The sequence below is a fragment of the Echiichthys vipera genome (genome assembly GCF_963691815.1).
Source record: "Echiichthys vipera genome assembly, chromosome: 14".
Classification (NCBI taxonomy): Eukaryota; Metazoa; Chordata; class Actinopteri; order Perciformes; family Trachinidae; genus Echiichthys; species Echiichthys vipera.
In genome coordinates this window covers 24,396,624-24,424,135 of record NC_139839.1, presented here as the reverse complement: position 1 = coordinate 24,424,135, position 27,512 = coordinate 24,396,624, and the positions used below count along the sequence as shown (strand labels likewise).

The window sequence follows — 27,512 nt, the reverse complement described above, 5'->3', positions numbered from 1 at the left end:
TTCCAATAGAGCACTTTTCAATGAAATATTACTTTGGATATTCTCTTGGTTTGATGTTTTATATCCTCAGGCTAACTACTTTTCTCAAAACAATCTGCTATATGACAACCTTCTGTAATTCCTGCATGCCATTACAAAGACATAGTCAAAACCAGATGTATACATTATCATATGCATAAGTGTTATTACTTGTTAGGTTTCGACCCCCCTGTACAGTCTTCTGGTGTGATATGTGGAACAAAGGTACAGAGGAGAGCTTGTGTAGCACTCAAGGACTCTTCCCTTCAGTAGTTAACAGGATTAGTAGCTCATGTAATGTTAAGTATGAAAGGGCAGTCAACAGATCCTGTTGAGCATTGATCAGCTTTGCACCACATCGTGGTTGGACTCACCATTTCCAGCAGCTTATGTAAGAGGCTGGGAGATAATTAGATGTGTGTGTGTGAAACGAGCAAATGGCTGAACTGATGAGGCTGTTGATTCTACACAGAGCGACTTGTGAAAGGTTTCAATTTTAGCCAGGAACTGAAAGTGGCATAAGCATGCATCAGAGAATGTCTTCTTCCCTGATAGAGTAGAGGTTCATTAGAGATTGGGGTATTACAAGTAGCAGTGGCTGTTTTTAATTGGTATAGCAGCTACCTGGAGGTCAGGTGACTGTTCATGGCTATGAGGCACTGAGCCAAGGTCTCGTTTATAGACTGCACAACAATTTACCCAAATCCCAAAAAGCCAAATCAGACCACTTCCTAAAATGGTCGACCTATATGCATTTCCAGAGGTTTTTGTTTTTTTTAACTCTCCTCTATCTATGTATATGTCTCCTCCAGAGAACGGATGTTTGATGGATTAGGATTCCAGTTTCAGGTGGGATCATGAGTGTGTTCAGAGAAAGGTTATGAACAGGTCAAGTAATCCGTGGCTGAGGAAATCTCCTAGGTAAAGTAAATTGTTATGAGGAGAAGCCTGCTCAGTAGCCACTGTTAAAGATCCCTTTAGCAACACATTCGATATTCAGCTGTTCCAGCGGGGCTGTCTGTTCTGTTCCACAAGCAGGGACTACCTCTGAACATCCTGAAAATCAGCCTGCTCCATAAAGAGGAGTCTGAGCATGGGCCGCGGGTGGATGAGTCTGTCAAGTGGTTAATGATGCCTTTCTATAATTAGATACCGCACAGACCAAAGATATGGTCATTGAGATTGTAGAACAGTACAAGACTCTTGGTGCACTTATTGTTAAAAACCTGAACTGTGATGCATGCTCTGTAAGAAGACACAGCAACATTTCTACTTCCTTTGGAAATTAAATATGTTAATTACTGTATATAAAGAATGTCCTTGTTTTATAAGTGTATTATTGAATCTCTTCTGACTTTTTCAAGGATTGCTTGGTATGGTAACCTTAACATCAGGGATAAAATCCAGCTATATTGTGAAGGTGGATGGTAAGATTATAGGCATCCCACACACTGCCTTTCTTTGAACAGCAGGCACTCTCCCCTCATGCTGTAGATTCAGAGTGTCCCGTTACCCTAGGGGCAACAGGGGGTCAAAACTCTGTTCCCTGTGCAATAACTAGGCTTAATTTGCACTTGTAGTTTACAGCAGTTTGTAGATACAGCTTGTTGTTGTATTAATGTGTATTATGGTGTTCTGTTTATTGGTATAAAGGAAACATGTTTGACCTGTTGTATTCAGTTTGGTACTTGTACTTTTGTACTTGTGTGTGTTTTTTTAGATCATGTACCTTTGCGCAAATTAAGTTTCCCATCTGGGATAACAAAGTTAATAAACTGAACTGAAGGTGTGTGTCATAGCTGGAGCGGGTAGGAGGACCCAAATGCAGAAGACAACAGGCAGGAGACGAGAACTCGAAAAATAAACTGATTTCTTTAACTAAACAGGCACGAGGAATAACCAAGGCTTCTAACCAGGAAAAAAATGACAACAAACAGAGAAGGAACAAAAGGCGATCAGGGTATATAAAGACAAGACTTATCACAGACAAGACACAGCTGGAGAGGACAATGGACACAGGTTGAACGAATAAGGGCAATCGCAGACAGGACTACAAGAAGACAGAGCAAAAGAGGAGAGAACTACAAAATAAAACAGAAAACAAACTAACTATGGTCATGACAGTGTGCAATATGAATATAATTTCTGTCACAGTGAATGCAACCCTATATCACAATAAGACTAAAGCTTGTGATATCGTGAATCTTCTGGAAATAGTCTAAATACTATAGATAAAGCTGATCATTTTCATCAAATGAAAAAATGATCCAAGCCAAATAAAAGCAGTTGATTTGCAACGGCAATTTGAATGGCACAGTGCAACTACAGTTATCAAAGGGATACTTGCCTGAACATCAGTTTTAAAGTTGTACTCCATAAGATTTCCATCTATTTCATTGTCTTTTAAATTTCTATCTATTTAAGAGTGAGTTAAAACATTGGTATTTATCATATGACCCACTAATGAAAGCACTTGTTGCCTCTTTGCAGAGTATTCACATATGTGTGTCTGTGGCGACATTTGCAGGCTAGATGTAAATAAGCCGCCATGTTAATGACGCTGCTGCCGTCCTAGGTTGTCACCAACGGTTACGCTGCTTTCACTTGTAATCTGAAGTAGTATCTGAAGTAAAACATTTGATAGTGGAAGGGATCTACAGTACAAAATAGTATCTGTGCTTGAAAAGGGGTTGAGAAAAAAGACGTTTGTAAAACTGTCTTCTACTAAACACACTTACTGCATTTTATCCATCCATCCAAAGTGTGGTAGTTACATCTATATCACAGCCACCTTTAGCAGGGCATTGTGCAGTACAAGTCATTTTCAGTGTAGCTGTGTGATATCTGACACTTTCTCCTGAGTGCTATATGGCCTTCAAGAATCCCTCCATCTCTCCAATTAGAACTTCTGGTACACAACTTCTGACAGCCCTCTTTCTTTCCTCTGCTGATAAATACTGTACAGAACGACCTATATCACACAGTTAGTGTCAGCTGTTCATGGACCGTGATAAAAGTACACCTGGGTCTATGCAGTTTGCAGATATGCAGATATGCAAATAAAAGGCACATTTAAATATATCAAAATAAATGGACATATGTAATAGTAGAAAATGAACTGGAATAATAGAATTCAATCAGTTACAAAGTCCTGTGTTTTGGGACCCGTCCACCACCCTGACACTCCCCCCTACACAGATTTAGTGTTTATACTACATCATCGGATTTACTTCTTTTCTCCCGACATAATTTATACAGTAATAAATACTGTAGTGGATTACATATGAATTACAGTGCATTACATTTCATAGGTACAAACAGAGAATGAGGACACCTGAAATATTATGTTTTATATTTATTTTTTGATCAGTTCAACCAGGTAAATGTACTTTCTTTGTCTTTGTCACTTGGTGCTGGAGAGGTAGGCTGGTGCTTTATCAGAGCTTTTTCACATAAACAGCTGCCTGTGGTGTCTGAAAATGACGCTGATGAGAGCATTGAGAGAGAATTAAATCATAAAACAACGAGTTGAAAGATGAGAAAATGCTCAGTAGAGCTGGGGGAGCTGCAGAGTTACAACTCATCACATTAAACATTTGATCCAGTGTCAGTTGTCAAGTGTCATGTTTTTTGCAAGGTTGCGATCTCTAGCGGTGGAGGTATTTATGGAGGGGGCAAAGGAGAAAGCCAAGTGACGTAGCATAAGAGCACCAGAATCTGCCTAGAGGTGGAGGTTGGAGTGAATACATGGGCCAAAGAAACACAAGACTTTCACCCAGGAGACCACTCTCCGTGTCCATGTTCAACCAAAAGTCAACATTGAGTGTTTTCAATCAAGCTTCCTTAGTACGTAACCACGTCATGGACAAAAACCACTTCAGAAACATAACTATCATGGACTTACGTCTGTGCCAAACATATACTAATGTCAATCCATGGTCTTTTAAACCTAACCAAGTACTCTTGATGACTTAATTTGGCCATGTTCTGTTTCACAACGTTAACCATGTGTTTAAAACTGCGACCATTTCAAAACATTCATAAGTCATTTTGGGAGTCTCTGGCAAACTTTGTTGTTTAGGTTTAAGAAAATGTTGCTGGAGTAACTGTGCAATGTTTCTCTGGGTAAAGATGCCAAAGTTCCCTTTACCCACACTGACTGAGTGTGAGACGCTGAGGTTCAGAGAACTGATGATGTCAAAGAGAACTAGTTACGTCCTTAACAATGCAATCAGTAAACACATCAGTGTGTTGCAGTGTAAACAGACAGCATTTCAGTGTATGAATACTTCCCTCTCTGCTTATGTGCTAGCCCTGTGTGTGTGTGACTATATGAAGCTTTGTAAGTGGAGACAGAGAGGGTAAAGAGGCAGCTGTGTGCCTCTATTTTTTCCTCTTGGTCAGCACATCATCAGTGCCCGCCTCACACATTCAGTAAATGGACTAATTTACGGCAGAGCCACTGGCTCTTTGTGATAAAGAAGACATCAAGCAGCAGTAGCTGTGGCTGCCCAGTGGGTCTCCAACACAGCTGGGTGTCCGACTCTGCTTTACACATCCAAACACTGCACTGTTTCTGTTACTGGCTTTATTGTAAGGATCATTTTCTCCAGTTGCTAGGGGCTGATCTAGTAGTCACTTGGGAATTCAGTAAATAAAAAAAAAATTAACTTCAAATGGATTTGTTTTGGAAACAACCTTTTAAAATTAAAAAGTATTATATTTCAAATGTTCTGGTTACTAAAATACCCAAAGACTCACCAAAGTGAATAAAGATACAAATACATTAGATACTTTACAGACAGTGTAGAAGGATAAACAATGGTTAGGCTGTGGTATTATCAGTTTTTGGTGAGTTTAAATAATGACATTAGATCAAAAAGAAGCTCTTTGTTACTGTCTTTATGAACTATTGTTATGATGAGAAACATTCCATAAATCGACAGGATGTTATTTTCAATGCAATACTGCAGTCTTTAAAGTATGCTCTGCAGTATGTCTAAAGAGCGATGTGCAATACAAGGCGTGGCACCTAAGGAAAAAACTTAGAGGAAGTCCAGGGTACAAAATGATCCTGCAATGATAAAATCAAAATGACTGAATGTACACACTGCTTTACTGTTGTGTACTTTTCTGTTGCCTTTCACAAAGGCTGACCTATTTTCTCGCCTTCAAAACCATAAAATGGAAAATAGTTCATTTATCCTGAGGTGGGATCAGGTTTCAGTGCAGTGTCAGCAGGATGGTGTTGTCTCATCAGCCTCTATTGTGCTCTGCTGCACCATGTGCAGTAAGCCAGTGGCCACATGCACTTAACTCAATCTACTTTTTTACATAAACCCCTGCATATAACTAGCATACATGGGAATTAAGATACCTGTTTAGACTGTTAAGTTTAAAGTCACACAATTAATTCAGAGATGTTTACACACTCTCTCTGAGCACATCAACAAAGTTTCTTGTTCTCATTGCTGCAAATATTTTTGTTGCAACTCTCCCGCGCGCTGATGACCAAATTGTTAGCCGATTTATGACTGAAACCGATGCATTGTAAAAGCCATTGCTGAAGCACCTGTGATTCACTTAATAACCTTTGTTCTACACTCCTCCTGCTGACAGCTGAGGTGTAATGAGCAGTTGAAAGATGACACTCTTTCTTTGCCTGCTTTCCATGTAAAGACTGATTCCCTTTAGGGCTGAAGCAGGCGCGTTGTTAGACCTGGGCATTCAGGGCTATAGCCCCAGATCTCTTCAGAATAGCCCTGGTCCTCTGCGCCGTCTAATTAAAAAAAACGAACATAATGATGATGAAAATAGCCCAGTACATTAGACTTTTGTGTGGCTGCATCACCAGCAGCCACAGATGCAACATTGTAGCAGAAAAAACTGCAAAATGATGACGTGTCCACACTGACAAAAGATAACTTCAGAATCAAACTTAAAGCAGACTGACTTGATAACTTCAGAATCACACTTAAAGCAGACTGACTTGATAACTTCAGAATCAAACTTAAAGCACACTGACTTGATAACTTCACAATCAAACTTAAAGCAGACTAACTTGATAACTTCAGAATAAACCTTAAAGCAGACTGACTTGATAACTTCTGAATCAAACTTAAAGCAGACTGACTTGATAACTTCACAATCAAACTTAAAGCAGACTGACTTGATAACTTCAGAATCCAACTTAAAGCAGACTGACTTGATAACTTCACAATAAAACTTAAAGTAGACTGACTTGATAACTTCAGAATCAAACTTAAAGCAGACTGACTTGATAACTTCAGAATCAAACTTAAAGCAGACTGACTTGATAACTTCAGAATCAAACTTAAAGCAGACTGACTTGATAACTTCACAATCAAACTTAAAGCAGACTGACTTGATAACTTCAGAATCACACTTAAAGCAGACAGACTTGATAACTTCAGAATCAAACTTAAAGCAGACTGACTTGATAACTTCAGAATCAAACTTAAAGCAGACTGACTTGATAACTTCAGAATCAAACTTAAAGCAGACTGACTTGATAACTTCAGAATCACACTTAAAGCAGACTGACTTGATAACTTCAGAAACAAACTTAAAGCAGACTGACTTGATAACTTCACAATCAAACTTAAAGCAGACTGACTTGATAACTTCACAATCAAACTTAAAGCAGACTGACTTGATAACTTCAGAATCAAACTTAAAGCAGACTGACTTGATAACTTAAAGCAGACTGACTTGATAACTTCAGAATCAAACTTAAAGCAGACTGACTTGATCACTTCTGAATCACACTTAAAGCAGACTGACTTGATAACTTCACAATCAAACTTAAAGCAGACTGACTTGATAACTTCAGAATCAAACTTAAAGCAGACTGACTTGATAACTTCACAATCAAACTTAAAGCAGACTGACTTGATAACTTCACAATCAAACTTAAAGCAGACTGACTTGATAACTTCACAATCAAACTTAAAGCAGACTGATCTGATAACTTCAAATCAAACTTAAAGCAGACTGACTTGATAACTTCAGAATCAAACTTAAAGCAGACTGACTTGATAACTTCAGAATCAAACTTAAAGCAGACTGACTGACCTGAGTAGTATTGAACAATCAAGTTTGAGCATGCTTTGGTTGCGTGTAGATAAAGAGTCTGTGTGGAGAGGCAGATCGTATTGCATCTCAAGTTGCTAACCGGACTGTAAACAATAATCCTCGCTCAGAAAAGGAAGTCTTGGCCCAGACATCTGCTGGATACGCCGGAAGCCTGAATTATTAGCTGTTGCCCCCGGGGCTGAATTGACATCAGAATGATGGGTTCGATGGGTTTTGAGATTGGTTACTAACAAAAGAGGAGAAATACGACTTTTGGTAATTCAACTGTTATTTGTGTTCTGTGTTTAAGGCAAAGTTCTTGTACGGCTGGTTTGACATTTAACATTTGAGAACTTCGGCTTCTTTTCTTCAATGAAATGGGTTTTGTAGAAAAGCGTTTATCGCTCTCAAAGTATGGTATCAAAAACTACTGTAATGGAAATAAAATAGTATTTAAACATTCCAAACAGAAACCAGTTCAGTAATAAAAAGGTATTTATAAGTATACCAAACATGCCATATTTGAATTATACAAAAATAAATTCTACTTAAAGATCAGTCTTACCCTGGAGCTGTCGTCTTGGGAACGCTGGTAGCGTTTCCAGCGGCAACCATAGATCCCAGTGACAAAGGACACAAAGACCTGTTTCTCATAGACCTGTAAGGGTTGGTGTTTCACCATGCTCCTTCAGCCTCAACGCGCCTCCAGTCTGTTAACATCCCACACAGGTCTGGGAACCCTGGAGAAGATAAAAGTGTTACTGAAAAGAACAAGCGTTCAAATTATTAGCTCAGTCTTTGTACATACAATTACACTTTTCATCAACAAGCCATGTCACGTCATGTTGTTGAGGTATATTTTCACAAAATATATTGACAGTCCTGGCCCTTGTTTGGAGTCACAACACCTGGGGGAGGAAGTCAACACACTATTCAATAGTGAGTCATGTCTGAGACAGACATAATAATAAGGTATATGCTTTACAGTCTATGAGTCAGCCCTTACAGACCTAAGGATTTTTGACAGTGAAAAAGTAGCAAATAGGAAGCATCCATCTGTGGGTATATCCTGATTCATTAAGAAGAAGGGCTTCAGTAAAAAGGAAAGAGTGAGATGGAGGCAGTGTGTTGCCCTAAAACTCACTGCTGCCTCAAAGAAAAGCTTGTTGCCTTGGTGGCAGGTAAAAATGTCTTGGCACAGAAGGTATTTTATGGCTCTCTGAAAGTCTCTCTTTTTTTACTTTTCTTGTAGCATATTGACGTCTCTTCTATATGGAGTTAGCCTTGGAACTAGACGACTCTGCTGTGCCGTGCTTTGTTGGCCCTGGCAGATGCGTTTGGTCTCACATTGGTCACATTCAGACAGATTTCCAGCCAACCAGAACCTTGGCGAGCCAATCCAGAGGAGCGTCACTGGCCCGGATTTGGAAATTTACATCACACATTTTGCTACTCTGATTAGTTGTAGGTTTGCGTCCAGTCTGTTGGTCTGTCCAGTGCAACGCAGCAGCCTCACAAACCTCAGATCAAACTGTCAAACTATGCAGCGCTGATCAAATATGAATCCAGATTCTGTTACTGTACTGCCTATTTCTCACCACAAATGTTTTCTGAAACACATTTTTAGTGTACTGTTTAGCTGTACTTGGTGAAAGTGTGTGACTAGGCAGCTATTTTTCCTGCTTCAAAATAGACCAAGCTCTTTCTCAACTTGCATGTGTCATTAAGCGCTTCTGTTGTAGGTCACATTTCATTACTGTGATTGAGTGTAGGTCTATCCAATTGCATACAGAGGCACTTTGGTCTGCACCGTTGATGACACCACCTTGGAAAGTTGAAATGAATGTCCTAGACTGCTATTCCAGGCTAGTGTGGAGTAGCTTATGGAGAAAGACTGTTTAATCTCCAATTGAGCCCATGTGTGAATATAGCCTGTGTATTCACAGGGAGCGGGCGGGCGTCTTAATGTTTCCATAGTGCTGCAGCCATCATCTGCTGCGTGACATTGTCCAGGGTTCATATGTAAAAAACAGCTTCAGTGTCTAAACTCATTGCAGGCAAAGCAGAGGAGATTAGTCTGGACATGTTCCATGGTTTTACCCAGTTTGTGGATACACACAAACATATACACACCCTTCATACAGGCGATAGCACTGTATCAAAAATTTCTTATTTCAATGAGACGACTGCTTTGGTACAGCCCAGATGACTGCAGAGGGCCTGCTGTTTTCATTTCACAGGTGCACCCCTGATCCTCACACTGCTTAAAACAAAGCCATTTGATGCTGTGGGCCCTACTGTAACCCCCATCATGACCACAGTTAATTGGCTGGACTGGACCATGAGGATGAGGATTTCTAGAAAGAAAAACACTCTCACCACCTACAGTGGCCCTCCAGGGCCAGAATTGGGCACCCCTGACCTAAATAGAAACAGGAGGGAAGTAGGCTACAGCTGAAATAAAATGTCTAACATTGTATTGTTTATCTTTGATAAAGGGCTGCAATGAACAGTCCCAGGCAGATAGAGGTAGATAAGGGTGTGTTTCCTGGTCAACGGCCCTTCACAAAACAAACCGCTGCTTTGTCCTTATCGCTGAGCAGAGAAATTACAACATGACAGGGGGACAGGGCTATAATAGCGAAACAAATGTTTGCCTCACAATCATTAATAGTAAAAGAAGACAAGCTAATTTGTCATTTGAAGATGTAAAGATGGATAACATAACAGATTATGTTTCCAATCAGCAATCTGAGCTTTCTCCTTAATAAATTGCATAATGTGTATTGGATTATTTAAAAACTGATAATGGCTATTTTGACCAATATTTGACTGGTATTCTTGTCTCCAGTTGTTGCACTGTTGCATCAGGGCTTGAGTTGGACATAGAAAATGTCTTCCCACTTGTGCTCTTTAATTTCTCTCTTTGTACTGTCTGACAGAAGCTGCTGAAATTACTTGAAAACTTCTGACAGAATAACAAAATATAATCCAACTTCATGCTATGTAGCTCAGTGTCTATGTAGTCAATAGTTGCATGAAAAATATAATCTGGTAATGTGTGTCACATGCTGTATAGTACTTGAGCTGTTTCCTATTCAACTGTTCTCAGGGGATTAGTGTGAACGTTAATTTAGGATTCACTGCTAGCGTAAATCTGTGCCATCTTCAAAAGGGGGAACTTGTCATGCATCCAGCTCGCAGATCTGCATCCTTTCACTGTTGACTGGTTATTACATGGGAACTCCCAGGCCTGAGGGAGCCTTCTCCCAGACTCAGACGAGTTGGCAGCTTCCCAGCATTCAAATCCTGACCCCATCCTCAAACAAGGGCCAACTGGAGCTGAAATCATGGGGCCTTATTCCAGCCAGGTTGGCCTATTGTCTCATTGTGGCTTTCTACCACGGTGCTAACGTCACAGAGCCATGGGGATCAGGAGGTAAACTAGGCCCAGTCAGGGATGAGACACTTCACTTCACCACTGCTGCATAATTTCAAGCTTCTTTACTAAATGTACTGTAATTAACTCCACATAAATGATGTCTAGTACAGTATGAACTCAATGAAAGGATGAATGCATTGTGCATTCTTTATAAGTGTGTCTTATCTTTCTCTCCTAGTGGGAGAAAACTGGACTAAAGAGAAGAGAGCTGATTTGGTCGCTAATATGGATAACAGGGAAATGCTAACAAAGAAGCTTCTGTGCTTCTGTCTGATCAGGGTTAATAGAGAAAGATCAAAGGCAAGGCAACACAAAATATCACGAGATCCAAGGAGAGGTGCAACTGTTATCGGAAAGTATTCCTGGATCCAGGACTTCCATCAACACCTAACAGAAAAGATGAACCTGTTAATAAAACAAATGTGCAGCATAAACTACTGTGCCTTTGAAGTAATGTCTTCAACACAAGTTCTATTTACAGTAAAACCACTGTGAAATACCACACACAGACAATTCACACTGGACGCAAAAGCTTTCCACACCAGTGAATGTTGGTTTTGATGAACCTGCATTTACCTGATGGAAATAAGCTTTAGCCGTAGTATAAGTTCAACGTTGTTTATGAAATGTGCTATGTGGGCAGTGTAAGCTAATTTGATGGTGTACTTACAGTAGCAGGAACTGTACTGGTGATTGGACTCTCGGGTGTAATGTGCTATTCATTTTCAATGTATAATTGCATTTAAAACCAGCAGCTTACAACTTTGTGAAGAAAGAAGAGCGCTCTCCTAATATAGGCTTGGTATTGTTAAAAAAATGTTCAATAAGGTACTAATACCAATACCTTGACTTCAATACCGGCTCCTGAATGATACTTTTTTCGATACCAATTTTATAAAATCCAGAATTAAAACAAAATAAATTATACATTTTTCAGATCCTTTACATATATGTGTCTCACAATGTAGTCAAGCCTCACATATGTAATTTCCGTCATTAAATAGCCAATCACCAGTCTTATTAGATCTTGGTAAAAGCATACTGCTTAGGTATTGAAATTTGGTGTTGAATGACAAGGCATTTTTAGGTACCCGAAATTTGGTTGGTGCCTATGAGTGTTAGAGTTTGGTACCAAGCCCTGTCCAAATATTACTCACCCAGGTTCAACTGTACTCAGCCTACAGCCAAGCTCACTCTTGTGGCCTTTCAACTGGCCTCTCATTCAGCTTGCTTCAGATCAGTTACCTACCATTTACTGAGAGGACTTTACTGCTCCTTACCTTCTTGCCAGCTGCCAGAAGTAACAAGGCTGCAGGCACCTCGCCGTGTCAGTAGAGTTAGATTTATGTGCTCATGAATGATAATACAATAATCCACTAAGTCTCAGCCAACCATTTGCCACAGAGCCTCTGCCATATGGGCCTATTATTAGCCTTTTATCTCGGTCACTGTCGCCTCTTTCCAGGCTTCCATCGTTCACTCCTTCATGAAATTTATATGTGCATGCATAGTATCCTTAATCTTTCAGTGGATATAGCCAAAAATAGGAGTTTCCATCAGTGCCACATGCTCATTACTGAGGAGGAGTATGAGGGCACAGTCTGGAAACAAAGTTGCCGTTGAAGCCAATGAGTTTATTTCAGTTAATGTTGATGTTTTTTCAGGAACCTTGCACTAACCTGCATCAAGCAAGTGATCATAAGACATGAGCTTCTGCTTGTTAAAGTGAGACCCTGTTCTCCTGCTCTGCACAACATCCGCCAAGCAACACCTGCCAGTTCTGAAGCAGCCTGATTTATTGAAGGTGATATTAGCCTGGCAGATGCAGTGAGTGGAGCTGCAGGAAGGCTGGGGTACAGATAGAGATGACAATTACAAGTCAGACATGTCTTCTGCCAATTCGATTTGAGAGAACAAAAGGACAGAGCAATGTGATTAAAGCTTAATTTGCCTTGCAAAGATGGCGACATCACCACTTGGTTTTCAAAGACTTTAAGAAACCTACGACCAGGGCTGTAGTTCTTTAGTCTGGTCTCAAGAACACTTTTTTTTAAGTATTGCACGTCTTGGTTTCTTGCTTTGTTGGATTTGGAATTCAGCTATTGAGAAATGGTCAAGTTCTGCTGTTTTGGGAATAGTTGAACAGAGCATTGCCTAAATTCTATGCATTGATAAGTTTGGAGATTGATCAATCCTGTTTGAATCAGGTAGGCTGAATAGAATCTATTCAGCCTACCTGATTCCCATCAAAACCCGTCTGCAGTGATGTTAGATTCTCAGAGCAAGTGCTCCAGGATTAAAGGTGGATTCATACTTCCGGATCTGGACAAAATTGGTCTGTCCATACCAAACGTTATCTCCGGCACTATCCTTCATACCTCCGTCCGGTTTCAGCAATGCCGTGTCGCAAATGACCAGCATCAACAATCACAATCGAGGTGTCTGTAGAGAAGATGATTTTGCTTTGTGTCCTCCGAAATTGGCAAAAAAGGACCGAATCCTAAATGGTAAGTTTTTTTCTTTGGTTTTGCAGATGAGAGAGCTGGGATGTACCCCCTCATACAACTCACAGATTTTCTCCTCAAAATTTTGCACCATTTTAAATGTTCACTACTCTCTTCTTCGTCAATTTTCCCAAATGGTTGGACTTCTGACTCTATACTGCCGCCTCTATTTCTGGTGGTATTGCTCCATTTCATCCGGAGCACTCCAGATTCGTAAGCTCTCTGGCAGCAGTCCCACTGAAACGACCTTCTGGACCAGACAAATGGGTACATATCCATATTTACAATAGGGTAAGAATGGGCCTTAAGAGTGCAAAACCCTGCATAAGGAAGTAGGTTGGCGTGGTGGAGGGGGTTCAGGATTTTACCCACAAGACCATGGTTGACTGTAGTTCCATTCCAAATGCACATATTTTAACTCTACACACTATCTTTTCCCAACTCTGGCCAGCAGGTTTTGTTGCCTAAACCTAACCACATAGTTTTATTTGAATTCATAACATTAAAGTCATAATCCGTAAGATTATTGTTTCTAGTAGCCTCTTTGGCGGTAAAATGCAATTGCAGGCAAGCCTTTTCTTTCAGCGCCCTCCATCTTGTCACTTTTAAAGTCACTATGTGTGTATATGTGTTAACTATTGGGTTTTTTTTGCTCCCCTATGTGTTACACTCTTTAATCCATACACACACACACACACACACACACACACACACACACACACACACACACACACACACACACACACACACACACACACACACACACACACACACACACACACACACACACACACACACACACACACACACACACACACACACACACACACACACACACACACACACACACACACACACACACACACACACACACCTATTACACTTCTGCCCTTACTACAAGCCTGACTCAGAAGTTGGAAGTTCCTGATTTCCAATTACAAGTGAACGCAGCATAACCAACAGTGATGAGTTACAGTCTATGGTTCTAGCGGCAGACCAACTGCAGTCAGCAGCATCACTAACATGGCGGCACATTTGCAGTTAGAGGGGGAATGTCTCCACAGACACGGATATTGGAATACTCAGCAAAAAGACAACAATAGATTTCATTAGTGGGTCATATGATCAATCACCATTGTTTTAACTCACTCTTTGATAGATAGAAACTTAACAGACAATTAACTAGATGAAAATCTTATGGATTATAACATTAACTACATGTTTCCTATAGATAAAACAATGGAAGTAGTGGCATTTGATGCACAGTACGTACCCAGTGCATTGACGAGCGACGCCAAAGTGTCCTAACAAAACAGCTGTATGTGGCGAGTTGGGATGAGGACAGGTTGATCCATCCTAACTCCTTAATCATTATGTAAGTATTGGGAAGACACAATGGCCTGGTTTCCTATGTTTCTGCACAGATCTCGATTTGCTCTGGATTCTTCTCTAGACTTGGTGTCGACTGCCTTTGAACATTGTCTTGACTCCATCAAGATAATAAAACACCATCAGTGGTACAGTATGTCTCGCTGTATCGTAGATGCTATTGACACTACTCATCATTGATCATGTTTGCCACCATAATTATTATCATTTTCATATTCTATCACCTTAGATGTGCTTGTTTCTACTATTCTGCTGTATTAACTGTCTTAACATATGAGTCATATTCACATTACTATAGATATTATTATAGTTACTGTTACGCTTTGGTTGCTTGCATCTCTGGAAGTGTGTCTGTCTGTCTCTCTCTGTCCATCTGTCTGTCTTTTCTATCTTTCTCTCTCCTTTTCTTCCTCCCCAACCGGTGCAGACAGAAGTCCGTCCTCCACAGAACTGGGTCTGTCTGACGTTCCTGTCTGTTATAGGGAAGGTTTTCGTTGCCACCGTACTCTACGGGGGAATTGTTGGGTCTGTGTAAATCATAAATAAGTCATAGAGTGTGGTCTTTACCTACTCTGTAAAGTGTCCTGAGATGACTTTTGTTATGATTTGGCACTATAAATAAAATTGAATTGAATTGAATTGAATTGAATTGAATTGAATTGAATTGAATTGACTCAGACTTAGCCGGACCTGGTCTTGGACTTGACTCAGGCGCGATTAAGTTGGTCTTGACTACAGCCCTGCCCACAACAGGTCAATGACACAGCCTTTACAGACCTTCATTAGATGAAAAACGTAAACACAACACATCAGTAATAGTTTAATTCACCAAAGAACCCATCCACCTCATCAGTTCAGTGTTCATCATGGCAGAATATGTTGCATGCATGATGGGAAAAGGAGATCGAACTAATCCAGTTCAGCTTGTCTTCATGAAACAGTTTCTTATTGTAGTGTTCTGCCAAACATCACCATTGCCTTCCTGTACCCATTATTTAGTTCTGCAGCAGGTGTCACCAAAGCTGCAAAGCAAACTGAAGCAGGTTGACTTATTTAACGACTGTCAATCGACCATCATGCAGGAGAACATATGCAAACGAATGAGCTGTTTTGTCTTTAAACATTGCATATCCATCATACTGTATGTACCCTTGTGACAGTAGGGTGTCATCAGTCCTAATGCTGCTAATAGCCTGTGCTGATACTGACCATAACAATGAAAGAGGGTCTTCAAAACAGTTTGAATAGATTCATACTTTTAAAAAATCCACTCAGTGAGCAGATGACTCAACTCATTTCCACAAAGATCTACAGTGCCAAGTGACAGTTCCTCAGATTATGAAGATAATCCTATAGTGCGCACAAACACCTACCTTACTTTCCACGGCAGCCTTTATCCCGGGCAGTGTTTTGGTAACGACAGAAGAAGCTCTCGGTTAATCAGTTATTTCCATGGATGTTGACATAATGTCCCTTCACAGTTGGACTTTACGGATTCATAGAAGTCTATAAAGTAACTTTGAGCGGCCGCGTTTGGCAGACGGATGGCACACATCAGCCTCCTGGGTGCTCCAACAGCGAACCGCTTTAACGCAACAGATTACGCGCTTTAAAAATGACTGTTTAGATGACTCATAGGATAGTTTCTCCTTGAATAAAGACGAAGCCTACCTTCGGTGTTCATAGAAGAGTTAAAAGCTGTAATCCGTCAGACACGGTGTGGGTGGAGCTGTGGAGCACACTGTAAAAGAAGTACTCCATCTGAGCCGTATTTGGACCCACCGCAGCGCCAACTCCTCTGTTAAAATGGCTACTTTTTATAGTGTGCGTCATGTCTCTGCGTCAGGTAAATGGACCTGAGCAGCAAAACTGCAGTTTTACTACCTGCGGTGTTGATAAAGTAGTTTGTAGTTTTTCTGCAGTGAGTGAGTCGTGTTATTCAGACAGAAAACAGAAAATAGAATCACCTTATAAGGCATACTTTTTAAGAGTTGATAAGTTGTAACTGATGGCTGTACTCTGATCTTTTACCAAAATAAAAGTAGTAACACCAAGGTGTAAAAATACTCTGTTAAAAATATAAAACAGTATATATATACTGTTTTATATTTCTGTTTTTATAAATACGTTATACGTACATAATAAATATGTTATCTGTATAATATTGTTGTTGTTAAATATGTTGTTTGTATCGCTGGACTTTGAAACAAAAACAATTTCCCCCTGGGATTATTAAAGTATTTCTGGTTCTGATTCTGATTACTACCTCGTAGACTTTAAATAATAATACGGTATATGTTAATATCATTTAGAATAATTTATTTTATTTTGTAATAATAATCTCATTCTGTAACTAGTAACTAATGTTGTCAATAAATATAGTGGAGTAAAAATGACAGTGTTTACGCTGTGAATGGCTTTAGTAATGGCTAATAAATGTCAAATCCCTTTGACTGGCATATGGCCACTTATCCTCTAGAAAAGAGCTGCAGGGGATCTGGACTAAAATCCTTTCTTTAATGACTGATTAAGCATTCATTCACGGATGACTAACATTAATAACTACATTACTTCCAAACAGAAAGGACAATACACCAACTGAAGGGGTTTCTGCCAACATGCCAGCCCAACATATGTTCTTATTAATGACTTATAACTGATCTAATAAAGCATTATAGTACATGCTTATGTATTCATTATGACTCACCTTGTATACATCTCTCATAAAGAGAAGCATGTTTGGATCATTTCATTTTGCTGCTGAAGGTACTGAATTTAATATTTATGGACTAAAATGATCCCGCTGCAAGAAATATCGGCAACAGGTTGATAGTTTACTTTCAATTCATAATATTCTTAGAAAAAGTGAAGAATTCACTTAATGAAGTTGCACATGTATTTTCCAAACAGCTTAAATTTGCTTCAGGAACTTTGTAGGAACAAGAAACAACAACTGACTGTCTTGAGACGAGACAATTCCTCTATAAAACAGTACGGACATGTGAACATATTTTATCCTTCTCTATATTTTTGTTCAGTAGTTCCATATGATCTTTAGACATTCTACTTGATCAAACGTATGGTTAAAGTTTGCAGTGTGAGGGAACAAATACATGGAGCTCCAAAAATCACTTTAACTCCTTTCTACAGACATAAATCTTACGCCATAAATTTGGCATTGCGGATATTAAAAATGCAGATGAATGAGACAGCTGAAAGAGAAGAGATGACACATACGAGAAGTCATCCGGAGAGATCTGAAATTCGTAACTCTTCCTCTTCCTCCAGCCTTCCATTTTGGACATGATAGTGTCACATGTGCTGAAGATGAGGGGTGTTTTGAGAGGGTTAAATCAAGCGTGAGGCTGGTTGGAGGTGTGGGTGGAGATGTCAGGAGGGAGAGATCTAAGGGGGATAAGAGAGAAATGATTTAATTAAACTTGTCTGTGGGAGGGCTGGAGTCACCATGGAGGGTTGGCACTGGCCCCATCTCTAGGAAATGTCCGTGCTTCCTGGAATGTACCGAGCAGAACTACAATGGCGGAGGTGAGGAGGTGAGGAGGTTTGGACGGAGTCACACACTGTGACAGAGTTTTCACAGAGCAGATATGATCTTCGAAAGGTTTTCACATGCCTCACAAGGTCAGAACATGTTCCAAACATATAGAGAAGCATGACATCTTAAAGTTTTAGTCATATGGATTTGAAAATGGCCTACTCCTGTCTTCATTTTAGTGCCACTAAACTATTATTATTTTTATTAATAATAATAATAATAATAAAAACACTCAGTTGTACCTCATTGTATGAGACCCAGGAGGCCTTGCATTCCCAACACCTTGAAAGAGGTAGAGCAGATGAGTAACGCTTGCAGGTCTATTCTAGGCCCAGCAGTCAGAGATTAACCCTTGGTCCGGGATAATTACGTCACATCCCTTTAATCCCATACAATTTAGCAGTGGCACCTCACCTCAAGTCCCTCACCTAAAAGTTCTCCTACAGAGGAAACGTACGCTGGTCCTGTCATGGAGCCTTAGTGGAGAAATGTCATGAGCCGACAATGTGGAAACATGTCAGAAGAGGCAATTAAACACAATCAAATAATATTCTAGATCTACTTTACATGTTTAAATTGTACCTGTTTCCAACTCATCCCAGTGTAAATTGAATAATTTCCTGTCAATTAAGTATGGTGATGATATGAAGGAGGTGGTGATAGTAACAGCAGTAGCACTAGAAGAAAGGATGCATCCTGATTTTATTGTTAGCTCTTTGTTGACCTCCAGTGGTCACAGGAAGTACTCCCAGCTGCTCAGCTGACAACGAGTATTTCAGCCTGCAGAGGGCGTCTCTACCCTCAACATGGGATCATGGACATAATGTGAAATTAATTGCTGTTCTTTTGGGTGAGGCAATGCTCAGATGCACAAGACTCAGAGAAACTGCAACCTGTCACTGAATTAAAAGGAATGTTAAATTAGAAAGCAAAGAAAAGGTTGAATGAAGGCCAAAAACAGATACAGTGAAAAGATCATTGGATCAATTACATAAATACACAATGTGGGGGAAGCCTGGACCCTCCTGGGAGTTTATGGAGAGTAAAAGAGGAAGTTGTATAAAGTATGTAGGCAAAATTACAAATATACCGCCATTACACAGCATCCAAGATCATCCAAAAACAGTTTAATACCAATCAGAAAGGATCTTCACACACCAAACTAGGATGTCAGACATGAAAGCATGCATTCATTATTGATTTCTACTGCTTATTTAACACAGAAAACATGTTTACAATCGTTAGGTCCATGGTAGTTTGAAAGCCAAATGAGAGATGCGACCCGTTGCATTATGGAAAATTGTGCATCTAGAATTTTGGGAGCTGGGCCTATATGAGGGACTAACAACTTCGTCTGTTTACTGTAAGGGCAGACCAAAGGGTCATGGAAGTACTCCTTTAAAAAGTGAGACATGCAGTCCTACTTACTGTATTTGTACTTCAAAACACGGAGTTTAAATACATTAAAACAAATAGCTGTGTATGACGGGCAACCACGAACCAACATCAGAAAGATCATAATAAATATAACAAATTGACATTATTATTAACATCAGCTCTAGGTGTACTGCACTGGTGTGCAGACCTACTCTAATATGTCCAACTCTGGGAGTGAGACTGTGTTGGTCCATAGTGCAGACCGATTGTTGAAAATACAGCCTGAAAGAATGTGTCCCCCTGTAACTTTTGATAGGAAAGAAGGGACTTCTCAATAATTGCCAACATTATCACTTATGAACTGAAATATTCAACTCTTGCATTTTAGAGAGGGGATACATTTTGTGGCAGACCAAATGGATTGGTGATCCAAATTCTGGACCTTGGTCCTCCAGGAGGTTCAGCGTGTGTGTGTGAATGATGTGCTGCAGTTTTGCTTCCTGTCCGTAAACCTAAAAGCTGCTTGACATCCTCACATATCCCTTTACTTAGTATATTTGGGTCATTTGGATTGTGTACAGTATACTAGAATTTTGTTTTGTATGTCTATCCTGTATTCATTGCATGCCTGTCCACCCAAGAAAATGGATCTGTCCTCTTGCTTGCTCTTTCTGAGGTTTCGTCCATTTCCCCCCCCCTGTTGAAGGTTTTGGCTTATCCAAATCAGAGGTCTAAGGACAGAGGGTGTTGTATGCTCTACAGATTGCAAAGCCCCTCGAGACAAATCTGTAACGTTGGGTTATAAAAATAAAACAACTTGACTGGATTTAACAGGGGCAGTGTTACAGCGGACATGCATCCGCTTCTTCTGTAATTTCCTGCTGTCTGATCCACTTCCAAACACACATCTCCCAAGCAGGGGGAGGATACACACAATACCAGGAAGAAGAGAAGGAAGCATCCATGGGGAAAAAATGCAACCAGTGATCAGTTCCCATGCTCCTTTCACACATACTGAACCGACTCTACTGATTTTTAACGGGTGGATGTTTTATTTATAATACTGAATATAAAAAGTTACTGAACCAGCAAGTTTGCTTTTGGTGCGTGTTGTGGTGGGGAACCCGAGTCAAACTCATACAGAAATGAGAAAATAAGGGCACGAAGGTTACAACAGAAGGATGCTTAACCTGGCCAAACCACTTCTCTAACATAGTCAGCGCAATTAGTTACGTAACACTAAGGTATCAGTAGCTTGAGGTTATGTCTCGTTCATGTTACTGTCGGATGGACAGGTATGGTTTAAAAAACATCCTGTTGTCTCCTGCAGTCTATTTACGCTCCGCTGGTGATAGGGCAGTGCAGCTAACATACAGTAATGTGACTTACTTACTTTCCCTCCAGGGCTTTCTTGCTTAAAGGGACACTCCACCAATTTCACACAGAAAGGTCAGTTTACTAACCAGGAGAGTACCGTTCAGCCCGTGAAAACTGCTGTGTAATTTTAAGCTCATGGCTTTCACTTTAACTTTAAACAGGGTCTCTGACTGCCCCCCTAAAGTCCCAGATCCAGTGGCAGAGGGGCAATTACAGGGTGGGGGAGGGAAGAAAAAAGGAAGTTAAAGCCGTGAAGGTTTAGAAGGAGTAACAGTTAAAACCGTGACCCCAAAAGTCTGATTTGCCTAATGAAATACGAAGCAAATTACAAACGCCGCAATCACATATGAAGTCAGTGAAAACGTGAATTCATGCAGAGTGAGATAAATATGTGAAATTTGTGTAATTTGTGCAAAAATGTTCAACTCACACTGTATGTGACACTGAGCCTATTAGTGTTGAGACTCTCCCAAACTCACTGACGTTGTTGAATCAGAAACAGAGGAAAAAAATGTTGTTGTCATATGTGGGCGAAATTTACCTATTTGTGTGCTCCCGACACGTAGTCATTTTGGTCTAAGCAGCAATAACGGCTCGTTCAGCCATGGCTGATGACGGAAAGAAACGATGGGAAGCATGGTGGTATCTACATGGAGCCCATCTTACGAATAAGCACAAATGAGCCCATTTTCAAACCTGTGAGTAATGCAAGGTGTGAATTTGCTACCCGTTTGGTGTGAACACATACCAAAGCTATAGGTGCAGCTATATTTTATGTAAATACAAATACACATTTTTATACATTTTCCACTTTCACTTACTGTATCACAAATGCTACTCTCTTGTTGGAGTTGCTGAGTAAATACTAATAAAACCATCTTACATACTATAGGGAAAACTATCATATATTCCAGTAGCCTACAACCGTGATCATTAAGTAATGGGGGGTTACTCTAGTATGGGTCATAAAGTGGTAGATGTCTGAGTGCTCCAAATGGGCTATAATTTCAGGCTTTAGGACCTGGAGGGGGAGCATTCTACTCCCACTGCCCCTGAATACTCTGGGTGTGACCGGCCTGGGAAGAAGATTCCAGTGCAGAGATTTGAGTTCTCTGAGAACCGGGCGTGACGATTCCTGCGACTGTCTCACACACACAACTCTGTTTTGACCATTAAATGCATTGGTTTCACATGAGCGTTGGGGATCTATTTGCAAGCAGCTTGAGGACAATCTACTGAATTATTGAAAGAGCCTAAGAAGGTAAGATGAAAGAACTGGGAGTAAGGGGGGAAGGGAGAGTATTCAGTGCAGGGTTCAACTGGTGGGAAAAGCCCAGGCATGTGAAAAGAGGCCACAAAGTCACATCTGTGATATGCAGTCAGTGATTCCGTCGAAGATTTACGTACCAGGATTCATGCAAGTTATTGGATAGGATTTGAAAAATAATTAAGTTGCAACTTCTGACCTTGTGTTCATTGGTGACATGACTCTTTCTTACATATTAGATTCCATTGATGGCATATACACACACAGAGTCTCTTGTGCATTACAAGAGCATTTCTCCTCATTCATCCATGTGTCCAGTTAGATGAATCATTCGTACAGTGGGCGATAGACTCAAAAGTAATTTTACAAAAGGCAGAGTGTCCTAAAAACATTCTGACATTGGTAAGGATCTACTTAGAGGTTATGAAGATCATAAATGAAATACATACGCAACCAAATGTACACGTGTTAGTCACTGGGTCATTTAAAGAAACGATGTATGATGTTAAAATATCACATGCAGTGTTACTTTTCAAGTGCTATTTAAAACACACAATCAGCATGTGATGAATGCATTCATCTCTATTTATTCTCTTCTAAACTTGCAACAGAAAAAAATATTTATCTACATGTACTATTTACTACTAACTTAGTACTACTAAAGGTACTTTTTAAAGAAAAGCGTAGACAGAAATTCTAAACTCTAAGCCTTTTTTAAAGTTATCTCTTCTGTGTACAGATCTCGGTCAGATATCTGTGTGGGCCTGTGTGAGCTGGTAAAAACATGTCTAGGAAGCTTCTGAGAGGCCCCTTTTGATGTATATCACCCTTCTCTTATAACTGTGGTTTCCTTAATGTATTGTATTAAGAGGATGATGCTTCATCTGTCAGTACAAAACAGATTTTTAGGATTCCAAAGACCACAACTCTAACTGGCTATATGCACTAACCCTTCACATCCCCTCTATATCCGTGGACTGGAATAAAATCCTGACATTGCTTGAGTGTGTGTCAGTATGTGGTCTCTCACACCATCTTAAATATTTTGTGTTGCCAAGACACGATAACTCATAGCTAGCTGGCCAATATTATGGCTTAGTTACATCCTGCAGCTGGCTACGTGGCTGTTATGTAAGTCTTGCATTTAGGTCTACTGGGAGGGATCTCATTCTCAATGGCAATGGCTAACCCAACTCTGCTATTTTCCTTAAAAACTGCTGAGTAATCCCTAGATATGACTAAATGAGCTCCCTGCATTTGGAAAAGCAAGGAGAACAAACTCAAACATGAGCCTAGAAAAGAGTTTGTCTCACTTCTTTGTCTGCTGTTTACATTAATGCCTGATGTTTGTCTTCATGTCTTCTCGTAGGTTTTCTTTGATTAGCATTACATCATGTGGGTGACAAATCTGGTAGCCCTGGTCCTCCTGGCCACTTCAGCTTCAGCTGCCACCTCGGCTTCACCAGACAAAGTCCTGAGTAACCACGCCACCATCCTGGCTGACAACAGCGCAAAGTTCGCTTTCAGTCTCTACCAAAACATGGCTAAGGAAAAAGACGTAGAAAACATCCTCATTTCCCCTGTCGTCGTGGCCTCTTCTCTGGGTCTGGTGGCTCTCGGGGGCAAAGCCTCCACTGCCTCTCAGGTGAAAACCATTCTGAATGCAGCTAAAGTTAAAGATGAACAGCTGCACTCTGGTCTGGCTGAGCTCCTGACTGAGGTGAGCGACCCAAAGACCCGCAACGTCACCTGGAAGATTAGCAACCGCCTGTATGGACCCAGCTCTGTCACCTTTAAGGAGGCTTTTGTCAAGAGCAGCAAAATGCACTATAACTGTGACCACTCTAAGATAAACTTCAAAGACAAGAAGAGTGCTGTGAACTCCATCAACGAGTGGGCGGCAAATTCTACAGATGGAAAACTGCCTGAGGTCACCAAAGATGTCGAAAAGACTGATGGGGCGATGATCATCAATGCAATGTTCTTCAAACGTGAGTATGCATAAAACCTGTGTATGTGAGGTGTCATTCCTTTCAATGCTCTCAGAATTAAATTATTTTTATTCCTCACAGCTCACTGGGACGAGCAGTTCCATCATAACATGGTGGACAACCGTGGATTTATGGTATCCCGCGGCTACACTATTTCAGTACAGATGATGCACCGCACAGGTAGGTGGAGACAGTCCTGTTAGTATGTTCAGAAACAACACTTGTGACACTAAAAGGAACATCCACATGGTGGGAAATATGCTTTGAAGTGTAAAAACCAAAATGACATTGCCATTTGTACTATTGGAAATAACCAAAATGCAGCCCTAAAACATATACACATACCTTTTTATTTTTTTATACAATAACTGTCAAAAAGTAATGTTCATACCTGTACACATCATGCTTTCATGGTAAACATACATGTGGAAGCATATCTGTATTTGTATCTGTGATTGGCTACCTTATAGGCCCATAAGCCAATCATGAATGTCGTATACCTTAAATGTTTTGTTTGCTATTTCACAAATAGGCCGATTTATCTTGCTCGTCATATGTTGTATTCATGTTAATGTATATTTTCAGACATATATTATTAACAGAGACGCATAGCAAGTTTGGAAGTGTTAATTCGACTCCCTGGGGGTTAAATTCAACACTTTCAAAGTGTCTATATTGGTCCACTCTAGATCGAGTTAAAACAACACTTTTGAAAGTGTTAAACAGTTTACACTGTGACAGAGTTGGAGCAACACTCTCTTGAAATTTGACACACATTGTTGAATTTAACTAACACTAGTGTGTAGTGCCAACAGTTAATACTATCAGTGTGTTTTTTAACACTGAATAAGGTTCAAATTGTATAAACACTATGGAGAGTGTTGTATATAACTCAACATAGAAATCTTCTATAGTTGATTTCAATTTTAAAAACACTACTGTTATCCAAACATGTTTACTTACGTGAAGCAAATGATGTAAATTCATCGACACATTAATGCACCCATCAAAATAGAGTATACAACAATCATGCTAACCTTAACATGGGACTTTGTCATGATCACAGTCCAGTAGTCACGGTGCAGACAGGACTTTGTGAGACTTATTATCCACACATATAAAAAACTACTGCATAGAACGTATTATTAAAGAGACATGCTGCATCTCATTTACTTACAAACAGATACTTGGTTTAGTCAAACGAAGCGAAAACAAAGTTAGTCGTTGGAATTTTGGGAGCAACTCTGTTCAGTGTTGATTTTAACAGAGTTGCTTAGATTTAACTCACTGGATTAACACCAGCTCTTTTAAGGAAATAACTCTCACATAGTTGAATTAGACTGAACAAGTGTTGAACTGACTCTGTATTTTAACACACTTTAACACCAACATGGAAAACAATTTTTGATTTTGCTGCGCAGGCTCGTAGCCCCCTCGGTTACAGTATATAAGCTAACCAGTTTCTGGCTGTAGCTTTACATTAACACACAGACATGAGATTAGGCTATGTGTCTTCTCATCCAACTCAGCAGGATTTATAGATTATTGTACCTGTTAACAGAAGCTAGAGCTGCTTCAATACAGCTTTACATGCAAACTTATACAGGCCCCCTGTTGGATTCACATAGGTGTCTCTGCAATGCTAAATTGTATTTGTAACACACCAATACAATATACATACCTGCTGTATAAGACAAGGAGAAAGTGGTTCACAACAGAAAGCTAAAGAGCTCCACTAAAACGTATCGCTAAGCAGAGATTGATAATATTCGTAATACATTCAATGTGTTTCCCCAGGGCTCTATGGCTTCTATACGGACAAAACCAATACGTTAACTATCCTGAGCATGCCTCTGGCTCATAAGAAGTCCACTGTGGTGTTCATCATGCCTCACCAAGTGGAATCTCTGGAGAGACTGGAGAAGATGCTGACCAAGAAGCAGCTGGATACGTGGATGGGCAAGCTGCAGCAGACAGCCGTAGCTGTATCTCTGCCCAAAGTCAGCATGGAAGTCAGTCACAACCTGCAGGTAAAAGATGCAAGAGGCAAAAGATACACCTGAGTCTTAACTTCTTCTGTCTTAACGGCTTCTTTTATATAATCTGATTTATGCCTCAATGCTGTGCTCTCATTTAGAAACACCTCGGGAAGTTGGGCCTGAGAGAGGCTTTGGACAAATCCAAAGCTGACTTTTCCAACATCTCTGGGAAGAAGGATCTCTACCTAGCCAGTGTGTTTCACGCCTCTGCCATGGAATGGGATACCGATGGGAATAAAATGGACATGAGCATCTTTGGCACGGACAAGCTGAAAAACCCTAAACTGTTCTACGCTGACCACCCTTTCATCTTCCTAGTGAAGGACCAGAAAACAAACTCCATCCTGTTCATCGGCAGGCTGGTCAGGCCAAAGGGTGATAAGATGAGAGATGAATTGTAACCTTGTTAAGTCAAAAGCCTGACTGCGTGTGGTGTGAGTGTGTATTTTCTATAGCAATACACTGAGAGAAGTGGGGAATGAAATGTGCATTCCTTTATGTCACATGCCAACAGCATTCCACGATACATGGCTGAAGAGATGTGTTTCAACATTTGATCCTGTGTTTTAATGAGCTTCCTTTTTATCTTGAAGAATATTTGATATTTTTGTTTGAATAGGCAGACCACATTATGGAGTGAAGACTTACATTAAGTATAAGTTCCCTGATTAATGTCTGAATGCAAATACAAATGAGGAGGATAATACCTGTGGAACATTATCTCTAGTATGTGCCAGCACAAAAAAAACGTTCCTTTTGACAAGTCTTAACAAGTCTCTCTAGAAGGTGCACAACAATCGTACTTTTGTAGAGATTTTAGGGTGCTTGTTGTTTAATTTAACAACATGTTTTATTTTGTCGAGCATGGCTGTTGTTAAGTCAGTTTATCTTCAAAATAAAAGCCCTACCCCCTGCACTGCTTTCCACAACAAGCATATATTTTAGCCAAGAGATTACATTGCTAGTTTTATTATTATTGATTCTCCATGAATGCACTACACTGGCAAACAAACCAAATTATGGCTTTTTTAAGAACTCTCTATATAAAACAGGTGTGATTTGAGAATTCGAAAATATGGATGGTTTTAGACTTTGACACATTTCCAATTTTTACAATAAAAGTGATGAAAAAAAAAACACACCGACAAGTGTCATCCTTATTTTAGAAGTTTGGTGCTGACATTTTGCTTTGTGTAGAAGACTCTGACTCATTCAACCAGTGTCTTGATTTGGATGTCTGTTTGCAATAGCAGTTTAGCCCTGGGCTGGTCTGTTGCACTCAGGTCTCCGGTGGGATTTTCCAGCTGAATAACATGAGAAAATTCCAGTGAGAGTGACCGTGTGACCTCCTGGGCAGCCCTACTTCAGTATGGAATGTTATAGAGTCCCTATGGTATACACTGTATGGTAAACATTGCCTCTTAAAGAATAAACTGTCGATATTAAGATTTATATTT

At 40.1% G+C, this 27,512-nt stretch overlaps 2 protein-coding genes across 2 annotated transcripts in view; one reads left to right on the top strand and one right to left on the bottom strand.

Moving 5' to 3' along the window:
• The window catches only part of gdpd5a (glycerophosphodiester phosphodiesterase domain containing 5a), a 33,231-nt gene extending 17,238 nt beyond the window's left edge, over window positions 1-15,993 (bottom strand). Inside the window, exons 1-2 of the mRNA XM_083927560.1 lie at window positions 15,822-15,993; window positions 7,679-7,853 (exon numbers count right to left, since the gene is read on the bottom strand). Coding sequence (XP_083783686.1) covers window positions 7,679-7,795 — 117 coding nt within the window. The 5' untranslated portion in view covers window positions 7,796-7,853; window positions 15,822-15,993. The remainder of the gene's footprint in view (window positions 1-7,678; window positions 7,854-15,821) is intronic.
• A 5,854-nt stretch (window positions 15,994-21,847) lies between these two features.
• Window positions 21,848-27,169, top strand: serpinh1a (serpin peptidase inhibitor, clade H (heat shock protein 47), member 1a). Its single transcript, XM_083926520.1, has 5 exons — window positions 21,848-22,019; window positions 23,395-24,016; window positions 24,098-24,196; window positions 25,814-26,046; window positions 26,154-27,169. The coding sequence occupies exons 2-5, from the start codon at window positions 23,419-23,421 to the stop codon at window positions 26,454-26,456; spliced, it is 1,233 nt and encodes a 410-aa protein (XP_083782646.1). The 5' UTR covers window positions 21,848-22,019; window positions 23,395-23,418; the 3' UTR covers window positions 26,457-27,169.
• The last annotated feature ends 343 nt before the right edge of the window (window positions 27,170-27,512 follow it).